Source organism: Otolemur garnettii, unplaced genomic scaffold, assembly GCF_000181295.1.
Source record: "Otolemur garnettii isolate 467f Iridium unplaced genomic scaffold, OtoGar3 scaffold00066, whole genome shotgun sequence".
In the NCBI taxonomy this organism is placed as follows: domain Eukaryota; kingdom Metazoa; phylum Chordata; class Mammalia; order Primates; family Galagidae; genus Otolemur; species Otolemur garnettii.
The window spans coordinates 10,782,804-10,805,177 of record NW_003852461.1 but is presented as its reverse complement, the minus strand read 5'-3'; the positions used below and the strand labels follow the sequence as shown (position 1 = coordinate 10,805,177).

Here is a 22,374-nt window from a genome sequence, read left to right as displayed (position 1 = left end):
ACTCCCAGGCAAGATGCTGTTGTAGAGTTTAGCACTGTATTCTAGAAGCAGCAGTCATCATTACAATGCAAAGCCTGGTGACTCACGCCAGTAATCCCACCAGTTTGGGAGGCCAAGGCTGAAGGATCACTTGAGGCCAGGAGTTTAAGACTAGCCTAAGCAATAGCAAGACCCTTGTCTCTACCAAAAATAAGAACAATTAGCTGAGTGGAGCAGTGTACACTCATAGTTCCAGCTACTGAGAGGGCTGAGGCAGGAGGAGTGTGTGAGCTGAGGAGTTTGAGGCTGCTACTGTACTCTAGCCCAGGCAATAAAGTAAGAACCTGTCTTTAAAAAAAGCACATAATAGCAGACGTAAGTGCTGGAAGCTAAAGTATGATTCATATTTTTTTCACCTGATTCTTCCACTAGATTGTAAGGTACACAAAGACATGGTCTGATGAAAGTTGTTCACAGAGCATGTAACATAGTAAAACCTCAACATATACTGGTTTCCGTGAGTGAATGAATAAATAATTAACCATTCTAATTGTTAGATGCCTGGGACATGAAAGAAAAGACCAGAAGGATGAGAGGGTCAGGTCTTGCCCAAATTATCTTTTATATCTTTTGCCCTTTATTTTACTTTCTCCAAGCACTTTCTGGGCATATGCATATAGCCGTAGCCTAGCCAATCCCCAGACTTCATAACAATCGTATTTGGTTGTACTTAATTTTCTGTTTTGCCCTAAAGAGAAAGTTCATAGATAAAACAATCTATAGCAGACTGTTCTCAAATGCCTTTATTATAGAAAGTACCACAAACATTCACATTTTCTATTTAATTAGGCCTATACTTCTTTTAGCCTTACTTAATTGAAACTAAAACAAAGTTATCATTAGGAAAATAAGAAACCCATGGAGATTTTGAATTCCTGAATTAAAGAATGCAAGAATATTCCCATGAGATCCCATCTCATTTGGGATGAAGAAGAAGGATTCATTTCAAATTTTTCCCACTAGCTTATAACTCCCTATAAGATGAAGAGTTATTCTTAATATCTGTCTCTATACACACACACAAACACATATACAGTGAGATACATACATAAATCAAAGTTTAAAATATGGCTACCGGTGTGAATCCAAGGTCCACTTTTTTTTTTAATTTGCCAACCCATCATTTTAATCAATCTTTTTGTTCTCATTTTAACTTTTTTTTTTTTTTATTGTTTGGGATTCATTGAGGGTAGAAAGAATTAGGTTACACTGATTATAGTTATTAGGTAAAGTCCCTTTTATAATTCTGTCCCACCCCCAAGAGGTGGGTTATACACTGAGCCCCCCTCACCCTCCCTCCTCCCTGATCCCTCATTCCCCTACCCCACCCCTTCCTTGTATTAGATCATCTACTGCCTTCATGTTAGAATTGAGTACATTGGATTCTTGCTTCTCCATTCATGTGATGCTTTACTAAGAAGAATGTGCTCCACCTCCATCTAAGTTAATACAAAAGATATAAAGTCTCCACCTTTTTTATTTTTTTATTATTTATTTATTTATTTATTTTGAGACAATCTCACTTTGTTGCCCCTGGTAGAGTGCCATGGCATCATAGCTCACAGCAACCTCACACTTTTAGGATCAAGCAATTGTCTTGCCTCAGCCTCCTGAGTAGCTAGGACTACAGGTGCCCATCATAACACCTGACAAGATCTCACTCTAGCTCAGGCTGATCTCAAACTCGTGAGCTTAGTCGATCTGCTTGCCTTGCTTCCTAGAGTGCTGGAGTTAGAGGTGTGAGCCACACCACACCTGACCTAAGTCTCTGTCTTTTTAATGGCTGCATAGTATTCCATGGTGTAATTTTATACACACACACACATCTAAGGATGTGAATCATTCTTGGGTTGGTGGGCATTTAGATTGTTTCCACATTTTGCCAAATGTAAATTGAGATGCAATCAACAGTCTAGTGCAAATGTCCTTATGATAAAAGGATTTTTTTTTAATTCTGGTTAAATGCCTAGTAATGGGATTGCAGGATCAAATGGGAACTCTAATTTGAGTTCACGATTCTCCAAAAAAGTTGTATTAGTTTGCAGTCCCACTAGCAGTGTAAAAGTGTTCCCTTCTCTCCACATCCACACAAGCAACTGGAGTTTTGAGACTTTGTAATGTGGGCCATTCTCACTGGGGTTAGGTGATACCTCAGGGTGGTCTTGATTTGCATTTCTCTCATGATCAGGGATGATGAGCATTTTTTCAAATGTTTGTTAGCTATTCATCTGTCTTGGTCCGAGAAAGTTCTGTTCATATCTTTTGCCCAGAGGTACATGGGATTGTTTACTCTTGTTTTGTTGATTAATCTGAGTTCTCTGTAGATTCTAGTTATCAACCCTTTGTCAGAGTGATACCCTGCAAATATTTTTTCCCATTCTGAAGGTTGTCTTTTTGCTTTGCTTGTATCCTTAGCTATACAGAAGCTTTTCAGCTTAATTAAGTCCCATTTGTTAATTTTCATTGTTTGTTGCAAAGGCTGCTGAAATCTATGTCATAAAATCTTTCCCCAGTCTAACATCATCAAGAGTTTTTAGCACACTTTCTTCTAGGATTTTTATCATTTTGTGTCTTAGATTTAAGTCTCTTATCCATCTTGAGTCAATTTTTGTAAGTGGCGAAAGATGTGGGTCAAGTTTCAATCTTTTACATGTGGTTATCCAGGTCTCCCAGCACCATTTGCTGAAAAGGGATTCTTTTCTCCACTGTATGCTTTCGTTTGGTTTATCAAAGATCAAATATAAAGTAGAAACTGGTTTCATCTCTTGGTTTTCTGTTTTTTTCCATATGTCTATTTCTCTATTTTGTGCCAATACCATGCTGTTTTGATTACTATGGACTTGTAATATAGCTTGATGCCTGGTATGGTTATGCCTTTGGCTTTGTTTTTATTACTAAGAATAGCCTTAGCTAAACAGGACTTTTTATTGGTTCCATATAAAATGAAGCACTATTTTTTTCAGTACTTCAAAATACATTGGTATTTTAATGGCAGCATTGAATCTGTAGATTGCTTTGGGTAGAACAGAAGTTTTGACAATGTTGATTCTTCCCAGCCAAGAGCATGATATGTTCTTCCATTTGTTTGTGTTTTCTGCAATTTCTTTTCTCAGTGTTTCATATTTCTCCTTGTAAAATCTTTTACCTCTTTTGTTAGGTATATTACTAAGTATTTCATTTTCTTTGAAGTTAATGTGAAAGGAATGGTGTCCTTGATTTGCTTCTCAACTTGGCTATTATTGGCGTATTCGAAGGCTACTGATTTGTAGACACTGATTTTATACTCTGAGACATTATTTTATTTTCTGATGACTTCCAGGAGTATTGTGGTTGAGTCTCTGGGGTTTTGTAAGTATAAGATCATATCATCAGCAAAGAGGGAGAGTTTGACCTCCTCTGCCCCCATTTGGATCCCCTTTATATCCTTCTCTTGCCTGACTGTATTGGCTACAACTTCCAGAACCATGTTGAATAATACTGGCAATAGCGAACCTTATCTGGTTCTAGTTCTAAGTGGAAAAGCTTTTTAGTTTTATACCATTCAATATGATGTTAGCTCTGCATTTGTCATAGACAGCTTCAATCAGATTAAGAAATGTGCCACTTATGCCTGTTTTCTTCAGTGTTCTTGTTAGAAGAGGATGCTGAATTTTGCCAGATTCTTTTTCTGCATCTATCCACAGGATTATATGGTCTTTGTTTTTGTTTCTATTGATATGGTGTATTACATTTATGGATTTGCATATGTTATGCCAACCTTCCATCACTTGGATGAAGCCTACTGGATCATGATGTATAATTTTTTTGAATGAGTAGCTGCAATCTATTAGTGAGTATTTTTGCATGGATATTCATTAGTGAAATTGGTCTGTAGTTCTTTTAGTTAGGTCCTTTCCTGATTTTTGAATTAAGATGATGTTTTCTTCATAGAAGATGTTGGGGAAGGTTTCTTTCTTCTCAATGATTTGGATTAGGTTCTGCAGGACATGTATAAGCTCATCTTTGAAGGTGTGATAGAATTCTGGCATGAAGCCATCTGGACCTGGGCTTTTTTTTGTTGGAAGCTCTTTTATTATTTCTGAAATCTCAGTGCTTGACATTGGTCTGTTCAAAAGATCTATTTCTTCCTGGTTAAGGCTAGGAAGATGGTGTGATTCCGGGTATTGGTCTATTTCCTCCACAATGTCAAATTTCTGAGCATGAAGTTTATGGTAGTAGTCAGAAATAACCTCTTGCATCTCTGTGATATCAATTGTTATTTTCCCCTTTCATTTCAGATTGAAGTTATTAAAGATTTTGCTTTTCTATTTCTGGTTAATCTGGCCAATGGTTTATCAATTTTCTTTATCTTTTCAAAGAATCAATTTTGTGTTTCATTAATTTTCTGAATGATCCTTTTACTTTCAATTTCATTTATTTGTGATCTGCTAGCTTTGGGATTGGTTTGCTCTTACTTTTCCATTTATTTAAGGTGATTCATTACGTTATTGGTGTGCTATTCTTCTGTTTTTCAGATGTAGTTACCTAACATGATAAATTTTCCTCTTAGAACTGATTTTGCACCGTTCCACAAGTTTTTGGTAGCTTCTGTCTTCACTGTTCAAGGAAGTTAATTTATTTCCTTTTTTATCTCTACCTTGTCCCAAGTGTCATTCAGCATAAGCTTGTTTAATTTCCATGCCTTTGTGTGGGGATCACAATTTTTGTTGGGAGTTGAGTTCTACCTTTATTGCCTTGTGGTCTGAGAAGATACAAGGTAAAATTTCAATTCTTCCAATTTTGTTCAGGTTTGTTGTGTCCTAGGATATGATCTATTTTGGAGAATGTTTTGTGGGCCAATAAGAAGAATGTATATTCTTTAGCTTTGGGATGGAGTGTTCTATATATGTCTATCAAGCACAGTTGTTCTAGGGTCACTTTTAAGTCCTTTGTATCTTTGTTTAGTTTCTGTTTAGAGGATCTGTCCAGCTCTGTAAGAGGAATGTTAAGTCCCCCTGCTATCATGGTATTATGACATATCATATTGCTCAGACTAATTAAAGTTTGTTTCAAGAATCTGGGAGAAATTAAGTTGGCTGCATAAATATTTAGAATTGAAATGTCTTCTTGTTATATTGTTCTCTTCACCAATAGGAAGTGTCCATCTTTGTCTTTTTTGACTTTAGTTGCTTTAAATCCACTTGTATCTGAAAATAAGATTGCAACTCCTTTTTTCTTCTGATTTCCATTTGCCTGAAAAACCTTGAGTTTTGTTCTTCGAGGCTAGGTGTATTTCCTGCAGACAGCAAATGGATGGCTTGTGATTTTTTATCCAAACAGCCAGCCTATGCCTCTTCAGTGGGGAATTCAAGCCATTAACATTTATTGAAGTAATTGATAAGTGTGGTGGAGTTCTATTCATCTTATTTTGTGAAAGCCCATTGCTTTGTTTTATCTTTTGCATCATTGTGGAAGCTGGGGTTTTGTCCTTTAGTTTCTGGGTGTTTACTTTGCTGGTGGTCCATTGTGATGGTCAGTGTGTAGAAGAGGTCTTAGTATTTCCCATAGAGCTGGTTTTGTAGCAAACTTTTCAATGTTTGCATATCAGTAAATGATTTGATTTCTCCATCAATTTTAAAGCTTAGCTTAGCAGGATATAGAATTCTGGGCTGAAAACGGTTTTGTTTAAGTAGATGACCATTGTCTTCTGGCTTGAAAAGTTTCAATTTGAGAAGTCTGCAGTCACCCTGATGGATTTGTAGGTCAATTGGTGCTTACTCCCAGCAGCTTGTAGAATCTCCTCTTTTGCCTTGACTTTGGACAGGTTCATGACAATGTGTTTTGGAGAAGCTCTATTTGAATTGAGATGATCTGGGGTCCAATATCCCTCTGAAAAGAGTGTGTCAGAATCTTTGGTGATAATTGGGAAATTTTCAATGTCAATCTTCTCTTTTATTCACCCCCTTTCCTTTCTTTTTTCTCTCTTTCTTTTTTAAATCTTTTATCCATTCTTGTGCTTCACTCTTCTCATCCTTTTAGTCTTTTACCGAAAGGACACTTCAACACCTTAGGTTCAGAGGCACAGTAACTTAAACAAGAGGAAGTTAAAGGAAAAAGTAGGACAAGGAAACAGATAAACAAAACACTCATAAGGAAAAAACAGCAGAAAAATCCTGGCAAAATGAAAAACCAAACCAGAGCAACTCCCTCCTCCCCAAGGGATCATGAGGTAGCTACTGCAGAGGATTCCACCTATAAAGAAATGTTACTAATGACAGAAGGGGAATTTAAAATATGGATGGTAAAAACAATGAAGGAAATTACTGAGAAAATGGAAAATAACCAAAAGGAAATCTAAAAACAGAATCAAATAAGAGATGAATTATATAAAGAATACAGAAAGAATAGAGCAGAGTTTAAGGAATTGAAGCAGTCAATCATGGAACTTAAAATATGCAGTAGAAAGTATCAAGAACAGATTAGACCATGCAGAAGAAAGAATCTCAGAGGTAGAGGACAAAACTCCTGAGCTAACTCAGGCAGTTACAGAGTCATAAAAAAAGAGAGAGAAAGTAGAACACTCACTGACAGAATTATGGGACTTCATGGAGCATTCAAACATATGAGTTATAGGTATCCCAGAAGGTGAAGAAGCACACCCCAGAGGAATGGAAGCCCTACTAGAGGATATCCACTTCTTATTAACCACATGACCTTGGACATATGTTATTCAATCTCTCCTAAGTCTCAGCTTTCTTTCTTGGGTGTAATAAAACCCTACTCATAAGTGTACAGAACTGTGCATGCATGAGATAATGCATAAAAGTCTCTTAGCATAGTTTTGGCTCATTGTAAACATACAATAAATGGTAATTACTGCTTAATATTATTCTATAATATAGAAAAGAATTCCTCAACCCTGGCACACTCAATACTTTGAACAGGGTATTTCTTTGTTTGGGCTACCCTGGGCATTGTAGGGTGTTTACTGGCATCCCTGGTGGTTAGCCAACAGAAGCCAGTAGCATTCCCAACTCCACCCAGTTGTGATAACCAAAATATCTTCAGCATTGACAAATGTTCCTTAGAAGACAAAACTGCCCCTGGTTGAGAACTACAGGTACTGAGCAAAGAGCTGTGGTCCTAGAAACACCTGGCTTCTATGAACTAATATGTGATATTAGGTGACTCTTCTCACTTCTCTGGGCCTTGGTTTTCATACATGATAAGACAGGGCTGGAAATTCCTGCTTTATCTTTCATGGTTTTCAAGAGGATGAAATGAGAGAAGAAAACCCTAACGCAATGAAGAAGTTATGAAAGTAGGATTCTGTTATGACTGCCTTGGTGGTTGGCGGTAGGCTATTGGAGGCAGCTACGAGAAGCTCAGCAGCTTCTTGCTGATCACGTGTCATGGCTTCCCTGTCCCTTTAGTGGATATATTTATGGTTTGGCTCAAAAAATTCAAGAGTAACTATTTTCTTTCTAAATAAAAATTTTCTTTTTAAAAAAATTCAAAGTAGTAAAACTGCCTTGTTATCTCTAAATTTACCTTTCATCTAAATTTGTCTTTCAGATGATTTGAATTAATCAGTCCTTAGAATTTTAACTTTGACTTCTGCAGATATATTCAGGAAAAAATATTCTCTGGGTTTTCAATATCACTATACTGATTAACATGATACTGAGTAATATTAGGATAGACTCCTTCATCAGCAAGGGAACAATTTTTGATGTCATATCCTAAGATGGGAATCAGCCTGGTGGAGTTTGAGTCTGTTGCTGCTCTTATAAATATTTCTGGAAAAAACTTTCAATGAGAGACAGCATAGTGTCAGGTAAAACAACATGAGCTGAGAGTGTGGTCAGAGGAGAATTCAAGGTCCACCCACATCAGTGGCTGGGATGTGATTTAGACAAGTCTTTTAGCCCTCCTGACCTTCAGTGAAGCAAGTATGTTAGAACACCTACCCTGAGGCATAGTTATGAGTTTTAAGTGGAGATGAACATCTTGTAGGCACATGGTAGGTGTTGTGTAGATGTAAAGGATCACTTTCTTTCTACGCAGCCTGAAAGACATTTCAAGGGTTTCTTTTATTCCTCTGAGTGTGAGGGTGCCAGGATGGCTCAGCAAGGCCATTGACATGAAAATCAATACTTTATATATGATTTGTAAACTTCACTAAACTAATTGTAGTAGAGCTTAATCCTTGCCTCAGATTATTAGCATACCCTCTAGTTTATGGGAACATTACCTCTCTACTTCTATGGGCATTAGTTGGAAATTAAGGGTCAGAAGTCACCTAAAGAACAACGCCATCTATACAGGATAGAGGGAACAAAGCATTTATTCCTTAAAACAATTCATTTGGTCTCATTAAGGGTACCACCCTTAATATCCTGAGACAGCACAGAAGAATAGCAGAAAGATGATCTTGAACTAAACAGACCTGCCATTTACAACCTGGGTGACCCTGGGGCTTTCTAAGCCTCAGCTTCTTTCTCATTATAAATAGGGTTAATAACACCTGTCGCAGTATGAGGATGAACATAAATCAAACACATGAAAACCCTTATCACTATGCCAGCACACCAAATACTACCAAAGGTTCTCGGTAGTTCTGCTTTTATCCTTGGCTTTCTTGCAGGTCATCATATCTTACCTTGATTATAAATCTGAAGTTTAGTTTTTTTCCCTTCTTATGAATGTTGACTACAACATGTAGGGGAAAAGTCATAAATCATTAAGCACAAACCATTTAAAAAATACAGAATAATTTTCTTTTAAGTTATCAGTAATGGCTCTGCAAAAGTTTATTTCAGGCTGGGCACTGTGGCTCATGCCTATAATCCTAGCACTTAGGAGGCCGAGCTCCTGAGTTTGAGACCTGAGTCTGAGTAAGATCATGACCTCATCTCTACCAAATATAGAAAAATTAGCCAGGTGTTGTACAGGTGCCTGTAGTCCCAGTTTCTTGGGAGGCTGAGACATAAGAATCACTTGAGCCCAAGAGTTTGAGGTTGCTGTGAGCTGTGGTGCCATGGCACTCTATCCAGGGTGACAGAACAAGACTCTATCTCAAAAAAACCCCAAATCCCACTTTATCTTATAATTTCTTCTTTATCCTGCATATAAAGCCAAGCAACACAAAATAGGTAAGGTCATGGAATGTTCAACCATCCATAAAACCATTTTTAATATAGGACACTATGATAACAGGCCATAGGTAATAATAAAATTATATGAGTAATCAAATTTTCAACACCAAGATTCTTTTCTTGTGGAGTCTTCGTATGTTTTAGCTCTTCCTCTTCTTTGCCCCACAGCATTTTGTTAACTTCTGTTGCATCACACCTTCTGCACTGTGACTCAGACTCAGAAATCACATTTTATTCCCCTTTTAACCTTCTTACTCCAAACTGGGCTCTCAAACAATATATGCTGAGCTGCAAGCAAGCACCCCTCTTACATGTACTAACTATATGCAGCGATTGTAACAATTTTCTTTATATACTGACTATATAATTATTATAATAGGTAATGTTTACTACACACTGTTGTGCTTAGGTATGACAGGACTCTCACAGTGGCCGTGTGCATGCATCGTTACTGTCTCCATTTACTGATGAGAAAAGTAAGATTAAAGGGGCCTGAGGACACACTCAGGGACTTAAACATGAGAACTGATAAATTGCCTTTACTACAAACTCGATATTAATTGTTTACCTATTGCTGCCTGTAAACACATTCATTTTGTTCTCTTTTAGAAGACAGAGTATACTTAGTGGAAAGGGCCAGCAGATTTGGGAATCTACCCTGAGTTCTTATCATGACTCAGCTACTGATAGCTGGGTGTTCTTGGGCAAAGCCTCAGTTTCCCTATCCTTAAAATGGGATCATGGGGCTGGATATGAAGATTGAATGAGGTGACAGAGACAGGCATTTTGAATGAGATCTGGCACAGAGGAGTACTCCAGGCTGCTGAGCCTGGCATCAAGCCTGATGCTAGCTTCAGCTGTCTTAAACTAACATTTCCTTTTCTTTCTCCCATCAACCAGGTAAATTCCTCTTCCATGCAGTTCTCATGGCTGACATTTCCAATGTCTATCACATCCCAGACCTTGACCCTGCAATTCCATCTGCTATTTAACTGCCTCCTCAATCTCTCTCTTTGGATTTCTAGAAGGCTGCTCACTCTCAGCATGGGCAGACATACTCCCAATCCCAGGTCCCACCAAGCTTGCTTTCTTTTCATCTTTTTTATGTCAGCATGAGGCAATCTCATCGAGAGGTTCTGCAGCTACATGCCTCACATTTGATCCACGGGTGAGCCCTATCATCTCCAGTTTCAAAATACATTCAGAACTTGCCTCCTTGTCATGCCTTCCTCCAAGCCCCCTCCTGCCAAGGCCTCTTGGTCTCTCCCCTGGGTCATCCTAGCTGCCTCCCAAGTGGTCTCCTTGCGTCTGCTTCCACATCCTTCCTGCAGTCTAGTCTCAGTCTAGCAGCTGGAGTGACACTTTAGACATGTCAGTTACATCATGTCACCGGTCTGTTCAAAACACTCTAACACTTCTCCAACTTGTTCTGGGTAAAAGATTAAATCCTGCAATGGCCTACAGAGCCCTACATGACGGGGTTCTGCTGCTTTTCTGATCTAATCTCTCCCCTCCTCACTCTGCTCTAGCGCCAGTGGCTCCTGCTCCTTTGTGGGTGTGTTATGCCTTCTCCTTCTTCAGTCCCTGCACCCAGATGAGTAAGTACTTAGCATGTAGTGGGCATTCAACAAATGATGTTGGGTGAATGGCTTGGCTAATCATCCAGCAAAAGACCTGTGTGACATGAGTGCCCTGTTGCTTCTTATTGGTCCCCTACCCCTACTGTGACCTCTGGCAGTGACATCCTGCGTCTACCACTATGTCTAAAAGACCCACTTGACATTACCTAGGAGAACTAGGGTCAGTAAGATGAATCAGTTCTGAAAAAGCGTCAAACTCCGGGTTTCACCAACATTTTCATTCTCTTTTTCCTACCCTCCCAACATTCTCTAGAAAAAAGAACAAACTGACTCAGGAATTCCATTTTCTTCCTAGACACCTTATACACTTCTTCTGCAGTACAGATGGATGCAGTTTACCCACTAGCTGCCCTGGATGACTGATGGCTGCAGATTCATCCTGCAGTTCTTTTCCTGCTAAAAGAGTATAGGTGGACACGAACCATAATGGATAGTCTCCTCCTCTAAGGAAGGACCATGATGTACTGTCTCATGGGCACTCCAGCACTGGGCCATAGGAATAAAAGCAGTCTACTCCTTAACAGTCTGTGTTGGCACTTTACATAGTGTTTTGTGTAGAAATAGCAAGGGTCATCCACCCTAGAAATGCTCTGTGATCACAGGAACACTATCAATCTTCTTTGCCCCTTACAGCATTCTCCTAAGTAAAGGGGATGGGGTAGGGATCTTTTCAAGGTAAATGAACACATGAGGAAAATTACTTCTATTTACCACATGCTGGGATGTCACACAGATCAGACTTAAAGTTTTCATCCAAGGTGAAGCACCAGGGAGCTTCCTTCTGATTTCCTGGGTTGCGGCAGTAGGAATGGCCTCCATTCAGCTCTGGGAAATGGATGGCAGTGAAGGTGTGTGTGTGAGGATACTGGGAATTCCACGGCTGGCACTGTCGCCCTGATTTGGTCACACTGACGGTCCCTCGGTAGTCCACACCTGTGTTGTTATAGCACTTGTGATCTGAAAAACACAAACAAAAAGCCTAGACTGTTAAAAGAAAGAGAGAAGAAGCTGGAGCTCTAGCTGGCAGTTTCTGAAGGGAGGTGGGGAGAGGTGATTAACTCTGTGGCCAAGGCTTCCCTGCTGCTCAGGGGTCATAAAGGGCAGTTTCCCTGATTACTGGGCTTGGACTAAAGGTCTGCCTTGCAGTAACATTCCTGGGAGGATTTAAAGGTTATGTTTAAGGAGGAAAAAATGTTTTCTGCAAGTACTTTTAACACTGAACACAGAAGAAATCAAAACTAGGGGGCACAGGAGTAATTTCCTAGTGAATGGTCCAAGGAAGGTTCAAGCCAAACTCTTGCATCTTCTCCAGCTGATAGCCTTAGGCACAAATCGTGTGATGAATACTCTAGTTCGTAATTCATAGCCAATGCCTATGAGGGGCTAGGCTCTCTGGACTTCTACTAGGAATCAGGGCTGTCTTTGCTCTGATGCTGTGGGCACCCTTGAGAAGCAGGCCCATCATTGCTTCAAGGGCTGCAGCTCAAAAACACTGCAAGGAAGCTTATAAGTTGAATTGGAGGAGTCTAGGGGGTAACGATAATGATAATACTGATGCTACTGAGCACCTACCATGCACTAAGCACAGTTTTAAGCATCTCTGGTACATCAATTTATTTAACAAATAAAATAGTATTAACTACCAAAAGGAAACCAAAAACTTGCTAGTAAGATTAATTCTTGATGAAAGGGAAACGTACAGAAGAATAGTCTTTTGCTTGGCAGTGTGAGTGTCTAGAGGATAGTGGCAAACTGAGGTATTTATGAGACTGTGCTGCAATACACACCCTGTAAAATCACCATTCAGCATTTAATAGCACATTCGCAATGCTGCACCACCTTCGCCACTATTACGGTTTTGAATATTTATGTCACCCCAAAAGCAAACCCAGTGGATATGGGGTTTGCTTTTGGGGTGACATAAGGAAAGGAAATGACTGATTTCCTTTCTGTCTCTCTGGATCTGCCTGTTTGGACGTTCCACACAAGTAGAATCATAATGGCCTCTGGCTTCCTTCATCCAGTATGTTTTCAAGGTTCATCAGGCTACAGCATCTATCTGTATGTATTTCCTTCCTTTTTTAGGGATAAATAACATTTCATTGTATAGCTATGCCATAATTTATTTAGCATTTATCCAGTGACAGACGTTTGGACTGCTTCCACCTTTGGGCTACTGTAAATAGTGTTGTTTTGAACCAGGCGTCCTCAAACTATGGCCCATGGGCCATATGCGGTCCGCCTAGGACATTTATCCTGTCGGCCAGGTGTTTTTGCCGCTGCTGCCTGTCCTACTTAGCAGCCAGCTCATCCCAGGGCCCACAGTCTAGCCCTTCAAAGGTCTGAGGGACGGTGAACTGGCCTCCTGTTTAAAAAGTTTGAGGACCCCTATATAAACATTTTTCTTGGAGTTTTTGTTTGAACACATGTTTTCCGTTCTTTTAATTCAGTTCTCAGGAGGAGAACTTCTAGGTTACACAGTAATTCTATGTTTAAGTTTTTGAGAAACCAACCCCACACGGCTTGAAGAGAACCACACAAAATCCGCCACCCATGCCCAGACACAGGTACTCCCCTCCCCCTGAAAGGTGATCTGATTGACAGTGGAACAATTGCTGTGGGTCAAGGTCTGGTGTTCGATGTGCCATGAGCTTGGTGGCCCTTGGAACAGCACAGAAGGTCGAGGTTACTATTTACTCTTTAAACACTTTTAATGGCAACCCATTCTGGTAATGGCAACCACTCACTTTTATTTATAGGATCTGCCATGGGGATTCCTATCCGGATACAGTTCGCAGCCTCTGGACTCTCTGGCTGTGGGAGATCATCACAGTTGGGCAATTTCAGCCTCATCAGAATCATGGGATTTGATCTTGCAAAAATGTATTCCGTTTGACACAGGACATTTTCTAGGATTTCACATTCATCGCGACACAAGTCTCGGGGCTTTGGGGCAGATGAGGAGTCGTCACAGTATGGGAAGGCATAGTGGCACAGTGAAGGGATGGCAAACTGGGAGCACTTATCCGATAAGTGACTAGACGTGCCGATCATGGTGAAAGCAGCTGAAAAACAAACACAGTTACTGACTTCCAGAGGCCAGGGCTTATCTCCTCTGGTTATCTGTCAATAGACATCAGATATAAATACACATGGGGAAGAATCTGCTGTGCTGAGGCAGAGAAGGCCAAGAGAAGGAGATTCATTTCGTCTAAGTCGCTTACTTTCGCTGGCTTGAAAAAAATCATTTTGACTACAAAGTCAAAGAAACAGGATTAAATTACATATGTACCATTTCCTAAAAATTAATTAGGTTAAAGTACAATATATTTTTCATTTTTTATTGCAAGCAATAGAGCTTCATGTCTCATCTGGTATTTTTTATTACTTTTGTGAAGCTTCCAATACATTTGACAGCTGTGGGGCAGAACTTGCTTTATTGGGTGGCAGAGGCTGAGCGTGGGATTTAGTTCTATGTCTTGCCAGGTGGCAAGAGTGCCTGCAGGACTTTGGGTAATTTGCTTAATTTCTTTGTGGCCTGAATACTTTCTACTCCATCTTCTGAAAATGAGGCAATTCACCTGGAGGGTCTCAGAGAGCACCACACAATTGTTCCAGGGTGTGTCATGGAATACTAGTGGTCCTGAGCTTCCCTCTTGCCTGGTGGGCTGTCACGCAGAGAGAGCACCAGCCCACCTTGATGCCTCTCTCTACTGACAAGGAGATCACACCTCCCCAGGAGCCTGTGAAGTTGTTTATACACTGCTTTACAAAGACGTTTCTTAGAACATTAAACTGTGGAATATCAATAGTGTTTGAGAAACTAGGATTTCAAACATAGTCAAACAAATTTGGGAAATTCTGGATTAAACTAAGTTAAAGGGATCTTAAAAAAATAAAGCTGTACACTTTCCAGTAAGATGACGCTCACTGAAAACCTCCAGGAGAGAATTACTATAAATAGGTTACCAAATAATATGTATGTCAAAATTCCCATTTATTTTTGTAAGGACTTAGTTAAAAGTATATCAAAACCTTCTTATCATAGGTCAAACGTTAGGTAAAAATGTGTCTCTAACAGATGCTCCCTATCTGTCTGCCTTCCAGTCTTGGGAATTTCAGAGTCCCCTTCCTCTTGAAAGCTTTGGCAAACGGCCACTGCATCTTTCTAGTGTGGCTTCTCTTGATTACATTCATCCCTCCACTCCAGGCCTTCTCACTCCTTCACATTCCTCACAGGACACAAGTTCTGGGCTTTTTTGCCGTTCTTTGTTCCTGACTTGGGTTTGTTCTGGCCTCTCCTAAATCCTAGGGTTGCCAGACAAATTATAAGCCAACAGCTACATTTGAACTTCAGTAAAATTTGGGACACAATTATACAAAACAATAATCTGTTGTTTATCTGAAGTTCAAATGTGGTAGCAAGTTTATTAGAATCTCAAGAACACAGTTTGAATGGACTGCACAGAGGCCTGATAACCACACCAATGGGAGTGGGCACCGGGCTGCAGCAGCCACCAGATCTAGGTGTGCAGAATCACCTGAGGTGGCCTATACTCCCCAACTTGTGTGCTAGAAAGCGCTTCACTATTAGATTTTCATGAAAAGGATACTTTTAATTAAGAAAAATGAAGGGTAAAGTACTGAAAGGTAAAGCAGAATGAGACCTTATTTCATCACTCATGTCATAAGTAAAGAAAGAGATTTTCCTGGAGGGTGAGCTATTTCCCCAAAGTCACCATAATGACAGCCCTGGGATGAGTGTCCAGAATTCTAAACTCTAAATTTATTCTTTTCAGTCTGCAACAGGTTGTTTCTAAACAGTAAGCTCTGTGAGGGCAGAGACATACTTACATAGTCACTTACCACACCTCACCTCCACAGTTTCTGGCATGCTGAAAGCACTCAATACTATTTATTGAGTGTTTGAATGAATGTGAGACTTTCCAAAGCTTCCTCTTCCTCTAAGAGCAACCTTCTATAAATTATTTTAATGTAAATTCCAGAGCACAGAGATCATGTCTCCTGCTTCTTTATGGTCCCAATCCTAGTTTCGATGCCCAGCCTAAACACTCTGTGGAGAGAGAAGCTCAATAAAGCTTTTGGTGAGAAAAATAGTTATTCAAGGGATAAATATAATTTCATTGGTGTGACTTACCTGTGATCTGATTTTCTATTTCCCCTTGCATGTGCAAAGACTCCATATAGACGGTGCGGTTGCCAATAAACCTCGCACATGCGATCCCTCTGTATGGCTGGCAGAATCCATCTTCTTCGTACTCTTCTCTAAAAATCAGAGCACAGGCCCAAGTTGAGGCAGTGTGTCCAAACAGCACAAGTCTCTGATGGCGCAATGCCTAAATAGTCACCAGGGGGCGAGTCAGGCACAGTATACCAACCACCCAGCTAAGGAATTGGGCTTTTGCTCTACTCTTAAAAGATTGCTTACAACATCTGTTGGTCACGTTGGTCAAGTTTCCCACACTTCCAGAAAATCATCCTCAAGCACAAAATCATCCTTAAATATGGGAGAAAATGCTTTTATTTTCCCAGCTGGTGGTGGGCTGGAAGATGATGAAGTTACAAGACCAGAGAGGAAATGAGTTGCAAATCTGGGCACATGTTGTATGGATTTTTGTTTTTTAAGTACAAATTATTTCTGTTTCATTTGCTACAAAGGCGTGGGCACATTAGCCACAAGATCCACTCTAAATAACACGTCAATTTGGGGGCTCCCTTGAGTAAGAAACAGGGTACAGCTGGACGCAGCCAGAGGGCAGCCCAGTCACTCTTCACTGCATGGAGTCCTTTCTCTCTAGGCCGCATGGCCAGGGCCAGGGCAGACTGTGAGCAGGGGAGTTCAAAATCAGTCACTAAATCCAGAGAAATCTAGATAATGTCCATGGAGATTTTGCTTTCACAGTCTGCTAAAATTTTAAGAAACAGTCTTATTAAAATGCTGCTGCTTCAAAATTAAACTCCAAAAAGGGGCTGCTAGTAGATTTTATAAGATAGAGGGATACCAGAAAGTGACATGATCAGTAAATGGGGTAAGGCTGGAGGTTAGGACCCATGATGGTAGGTTCAACTTGAAAGGACAGAGGCCATAACCTCCCCCAAGGGCTTAGGATAAGCAACAGATGCTTAAGTATGGGGCAGCCCGCTTCTTCTCAAAGGCAGACCCCAGCCAGTATAGCCAAAGGCTGCCTGCCCTGTGAATGGGCTGACTTCTATCCTGGGTGCCCCTCCTTAACACCTAATCTCTATGGTTTCTTCTAAGTTAAAATACAAGGCTTACAGCACAAGTCAGGAGAACAAAGTTCTCTTCCTGAGATTAACATTTGGACATCAGTAGGCAACTGTGTGAGCCCTCTGAGCCATGGTTTTGTGATTAACAAGATGGACATGATAATCGACTTCTCCATCCTACAAGTGAAAAGTCATGACAATCCTATCATACAATGTCAAAAGCTTTTCAAATTCTAGAGGTGTAAGATACAATTATTTGCTAGGCTCAGTGGCTCAAACCTGTAATCCCAGTTCTCAGGGAAGCTGAGGTGGGTGGATTGCCTGAGCTCAGGAGTTTGAGACTAGCCTGAGCAAGAGTAAGACACCATCTTTAAAACCAGCTGGGCCCTGTGGTGGGCGCCTGTAATCCCAACTGCTCAGGAGGCTGAGGCAAGAGGATCACTTAAGCCCAGGAGTTTGAGATTGCTGTGAGGTAACCTACAATGCCACGGCACTCTATCCAGGAGAAAAAGGAAAATAAAACCATGTAATTACACTTAAAGTGTCTTTAAGAATAAAAAATAAATTATTCTTAAAGTACCAAAGAAGACATTTACTTGTACAACAGACTGTGGTTGGTACTGTGGAACTGTCCTCCTCACTTTGGGAATTGGTGTAGTTTAGGACTGGAACACCCAGTAGCACACTGTGTGTAAAGGAATCTGCCACTTTCTTTGTTTTGCAGTTTTTGGTTGGGGCCGAGTTTGAACCTCCCACCTCCGATATATGGGGCCAGCACCCTACTCCTTTGAACCACAGGCACCACCCAAGGAATCTGCCACTTTCTACTCCTCATTAATTAAAATAGTCATTTTGAAGGTGAAGATAGGGGAAGTATCTTCGATTTAGTCCCCAAAATAGTTTGTATTATGAAGTTGTTCAAAATATAACCTTTAAGTACACATACAAATGAATATATCATATGCCTGACATAAAGAAATTGAAATTTTAATGTTGCACAGTCCTGCTAGCACTCCACATGTTTACTTTCATAAATCCTAGAGTAATGCTGAAGCCTTTTTGGCTTAAATTTTACTTGGGTTGTAAAATTAACCCAACTTTTATTGGGTAACTAATACCATAAACCTATGGGGAGAAAGAAGGTTTTCGATGACCTCTCCTTGGATCTCGGAAACGTTAAGTGCAGAGACCAGAATACACCCCAGGCCAACCACTGCTATTACAGATGATGCTTTTCTGTATGTGGGCATTAGCAGAGCCCTGGGTTTTTAAGGCATCATTATGAGAGCACATTGCTTGCTCCCTCATTAAATTCTCAAGGCCTCAATTTATATCTCTTGGGAGGACAAAACCCTGGAATTACCTCAGATCTAAATCCTTGACCTTCTGGGAGTGCCCATATTTTATGTGTGAGGCTTAGGCTAAACTTCTTACCACCTTTCCAGCTCAAGACTCTTAAAAAGATTTTTTGAATCCTTTTCCTCAGAATAAAATGGAATGCAATTTCTCAGCCACACATTTCTTATCAAGGGCTTAGAGCTGCAGGTGTATTGAATTTTTGACTATCCTTACAATTCCTGCTATTCTGGCCAGTCTCTGTTAAAAAACTAAAGAAAACCAAATCCCATACCAGTAGGCACCATCCCCTGTCGGGAGCAGTTCTCAGCCCTGGCTGTGTCTCAGAACCTCCTCAGGATTTTAGAAATACCAGTGTCCAGGCCCCACCTCAGACCTATTAAGTTATACTCTCTGGAGATGGGGCTTAGGTACTTGTGCTTTAAAAAAAAATTACCAGGTAATTTGAAGTGTTTGAGAACCACAGCACTAAAAAAATAAAATAAGTTAAATTTTAAAACATGCATAAAGTGTCTGCTGCTCTCCGCTGAGCACTAATCTAGGTGCATAGGGAGAGACTCAGGTCAGAGAAGCTGAGTAATTTGTTTAAATTCACAAAACCAGTAAGTGGTGGAGCTAGGATTCAGTCCGAAAATTCAGGCTCAGGCCACTACCCCATGTGGTTACATCTGTAACTATGTTTGCTTTTCAATATGGCTCCTAATTAAACCAACCTAACCATAAATAAGAAGGAACTATATGAGCCCTTATTCTATACCCAGCAAAGTTGTATATACTTATAAAGTAGATATTACACCCTTTAATGCCAAGAACCATCTTATGAAGAAGGTAGAGGTGTAATTATTCCCATTTTACAGATGAGAAAAGAAAGCTTAAAGAACTTGTCCAAAGTTGTGCGGCAAGAAGAGCTGGGCTTGCCTCGGGTAGAGCTGGTAGAATCACAGCCACTTGGTCATGGTGTTTTCGCATTGCCTACAGGGGCTTTCTTTCATGAAGAAGTTTTACTGTATGCTGAGTGGCAAAAAGGGTTTCTTTTAAAGGTAAAGTCACAATGACTTTTCATTCCTTCTCATTCTTCCCTGCTGGCTTTGGCTGGAGGGGAACAAATGCTCCTCTGGCCTCCATCAGTTTATGCCTTTTTCAGTACATTCTTCTTTCATCACTGATGTTTTCCTGCCTCACTCCATGTTTGGCAAATTATAGACACAAAGTGAATGGCAAGGCTGCAGAAGTGCAAGGAAGTGTAAGGGCACCTGCTGTGCCGGCCCAAGGCTGCACTCTGCAGAGGAGAAGAGTGCAGGGCTGCTTTGTGATGGGGACTCACATTTCTCATAAAGGTGATTTAATTACCCCATTGCCGGCTTCTATAACTTTCCATAATCGCTGTCATGGGATTGGGAAAGGCAAATATGGTTTGCCTTTCAGCTCTAGTCTCTCCTGCTTCCCCAGGGAAAGGAAATTGTGAAGGACACTGAGGGCAATCCTGGAACAACAGGGCCACAGTAGGAGCACCCAAGCAGAAACCACTGCAGGGCAGGGAAGGCAAATGCCTCCTGCAGCCATGTCACAAGCCAGCTCCTGCCGGGTTCCCAGATTCCTCTCCTGAGAGTCCAGCCTGCAGAGTTGGCAGCACTGGCTACAGTGAGGCAATGGCCACACTGAGGGACTCGCTGGTAGCAAACCAGAGGATGCACTGTGATCTTCCACAGAGTGGCCCTGCTCACTCGGGGGCCTGACATGTCCTCCACCCTCTGTCCCCTTGGGAATGCCCTCTTGTCTTTGAGATTCGGATGCTCCTATCTCCCCCAAAAAGGGGTCACTCCTCACCCCCATCCCCAGTACTTTGATTAAACCTCTCCACAGATCTCCCATTACATATTTATGTTATTGCCCAATTTGCCATCGACTCACCCCTAGAACTGTCAGGAGTGAGGAGACTGGCCTAGGCTGGCCCACCAACCTTCCCCGCCCCAGGGAAGCCATTCTCTTCCCTGTCAGAATACTGCCAGCATGTGAAGTCCTAATAGATGAGTTGAACTAATCCTACTGATGACTTTGCCCCAGAAAGTTCCCTTTTGGGGTAACAAGCCAGGTAAAATGCATACTTCTTAGTGAAAGAGAATGGATGTAGAGCAGCGGTTCTCAACCTGTGGGTCGTGACTCCTTTGTAACAATGAAAATACATCACGGCATTAGGAAGGTTGAGGACCACTGATGTAGAGGAATGTGGGTGACTATAAAACGTCACCAAAACCAAAGAATTTAATAGGTGGTAAAACAAATACTTGTACAGAAATATTCCTCATGGCACTATTCACAGAATCAGAACAGCCAAAGTAGAAACAACTCAAGTGTACTCAACAGATGAGAAGAGGGACAAAATGCAGAGACCATAAAAAGGGAATGAAATACTGAAACATGCAGCGGTGTGGAAGAACCTCAGAAACACTGTGGCAAGTGAAAAGAGCTGGAGACAAAAGACTACATATTGTCTGACTCCATTTACATAAAATATTTAGGAAAGGTAAATCCACAGACACAGAAAGCAGACTAGTGGTTGCCAAGAGCTGGGAGCAGAGGAATAGGAAGTAGCTGAGCAACGAACTTAATTGTGGAATATTTATAGTTATATGGATATGGTGGTTGTACAACATTGTGAACACACTATCAGGATATCCAACCTTTTTTCTTTTCTGCACATTAGAAGAGTAAGAGGTGTCTTGGGCCATACAGCAAATACACAAACATTCATGAAAGCCGATTAGCAAAAAAAAAAAAAAAAGGCTCATGCATACTTTTTGTGATGTTCAATACCACAGCTAAACAAAAAAAGTCCTTAGAAAATCAGAAAGTGGCCCAAAGGCCGCATGTTGGATATCCCTTCCAAGCTATTATTGAATTGCTCATTTTAAAATGGCTAAATCACAAGGGCCAAGGTAGAGAAACCTTGGTAGAAGGCCAATGGTTGGAATTCCAAGTCTTCAGCGCTGGGGAGAGGTTTAGAGGATAGTTTTGTGGGTCATGGCCAGGCAGGCTAATCTGGCATAAGCATCAGCATTGCACACAGTTATCGCAGTTCCTTTGTTCTGATTCTCATGCCTCTCCAGATGGAATACCAGAGAGAGCAAGCCCACAGCCTGGCAGCCTCACGGAGACAGACTGCAATGAATTAAATAACCCTGAATTTACCAGCTCAGCCCCCCGATAGATCCTGTTTTGAGCTCTGGAGATGGAATTATGTTGGGATGCCTGCCCCCCAACCCTTGGATGAGAGCCACCACCCAGACGTCTGAGACATGCCTTGTCCCTAAGTGAGCTCCAGTGAGCAATTCAGCAAAGTGGGGGTAAGTAATCACACACAGTACTTCCTCCAGTGTGCGTAAGCAACTTCTCTTTACTCGAGCAAAACTAACTTACTAGTACCTTCCCCAAAAGACCATCATGGCCAAAAGCGGATAGGAAGGGTCCCTTTTAAAAAGTCAGGTTATCTCTTAGCCAACCTTGATAAAAGCACAGGCACATGCAGTTTTTAGTAATCTTCCTGTGAAGCTCCCCTCCTCAGAGCAGGGCTGTCCCCTGGGACGTGCAATCAGATGGCTTTAAGGTGAAAATCAGCTCTGTCTTTTAATAAAAGAGGGATATATATTATAAAATTAAAAATCTAAGTACAGGATACCAAATGGTTCCAATGTAGATAGACAATCAGGGTCACAAACTTAAGAACAGATTTCGATTAGATGTAGTCCAAAAGTTTTCACCTATCTACAAGTATCTCCTTCCTTTTCCCCAAGAAAACTTCAAGCCTGGAAGCATTCATTCCTAGTTAACTACTGCCAGCCAGGAAGAGGGGACAAAATTTAAAACTTGTCCCCTTTAACTGGACATGCCTTGAAATGCAAATCCTGGGAGAAGGGGCCTCAGGACAGGTACAGGCAGAGACCTGGGAAGAGGGG

General features: G+C 40.9%; 1 protein-coding gene across 1 annotated transcript in view; it reads right to left on the bottom strand.

The window, feature by feature from the left end:
• Positions 1-22,374, bottom strand: part of ROR1 (receptor tyrosine kinase like orphan receptor 1) — a 432,169-nt gene that overhangs the window by 35,739 nt on the left and 374,056 nt on the right. The window contains exons 5-7 of the mRNA XM_003793137.2: positions 15,975-16,102; positions 13,564-13,881; positions 11,528-11,773 (exon numbers count right to left, since the gene is read on the bottom strand). Coding sequence (XP_003793185.1) covers positions 11,528-11,773; positions 13,564-13,881; positions 15,975-16,102 — 692 coding nt within the window. The remainder of the gene's footprint in view (positions 1-11,527; positions 11,774-13,563; positions 13,882-15,974; positions 16,103-22,374) is intronic.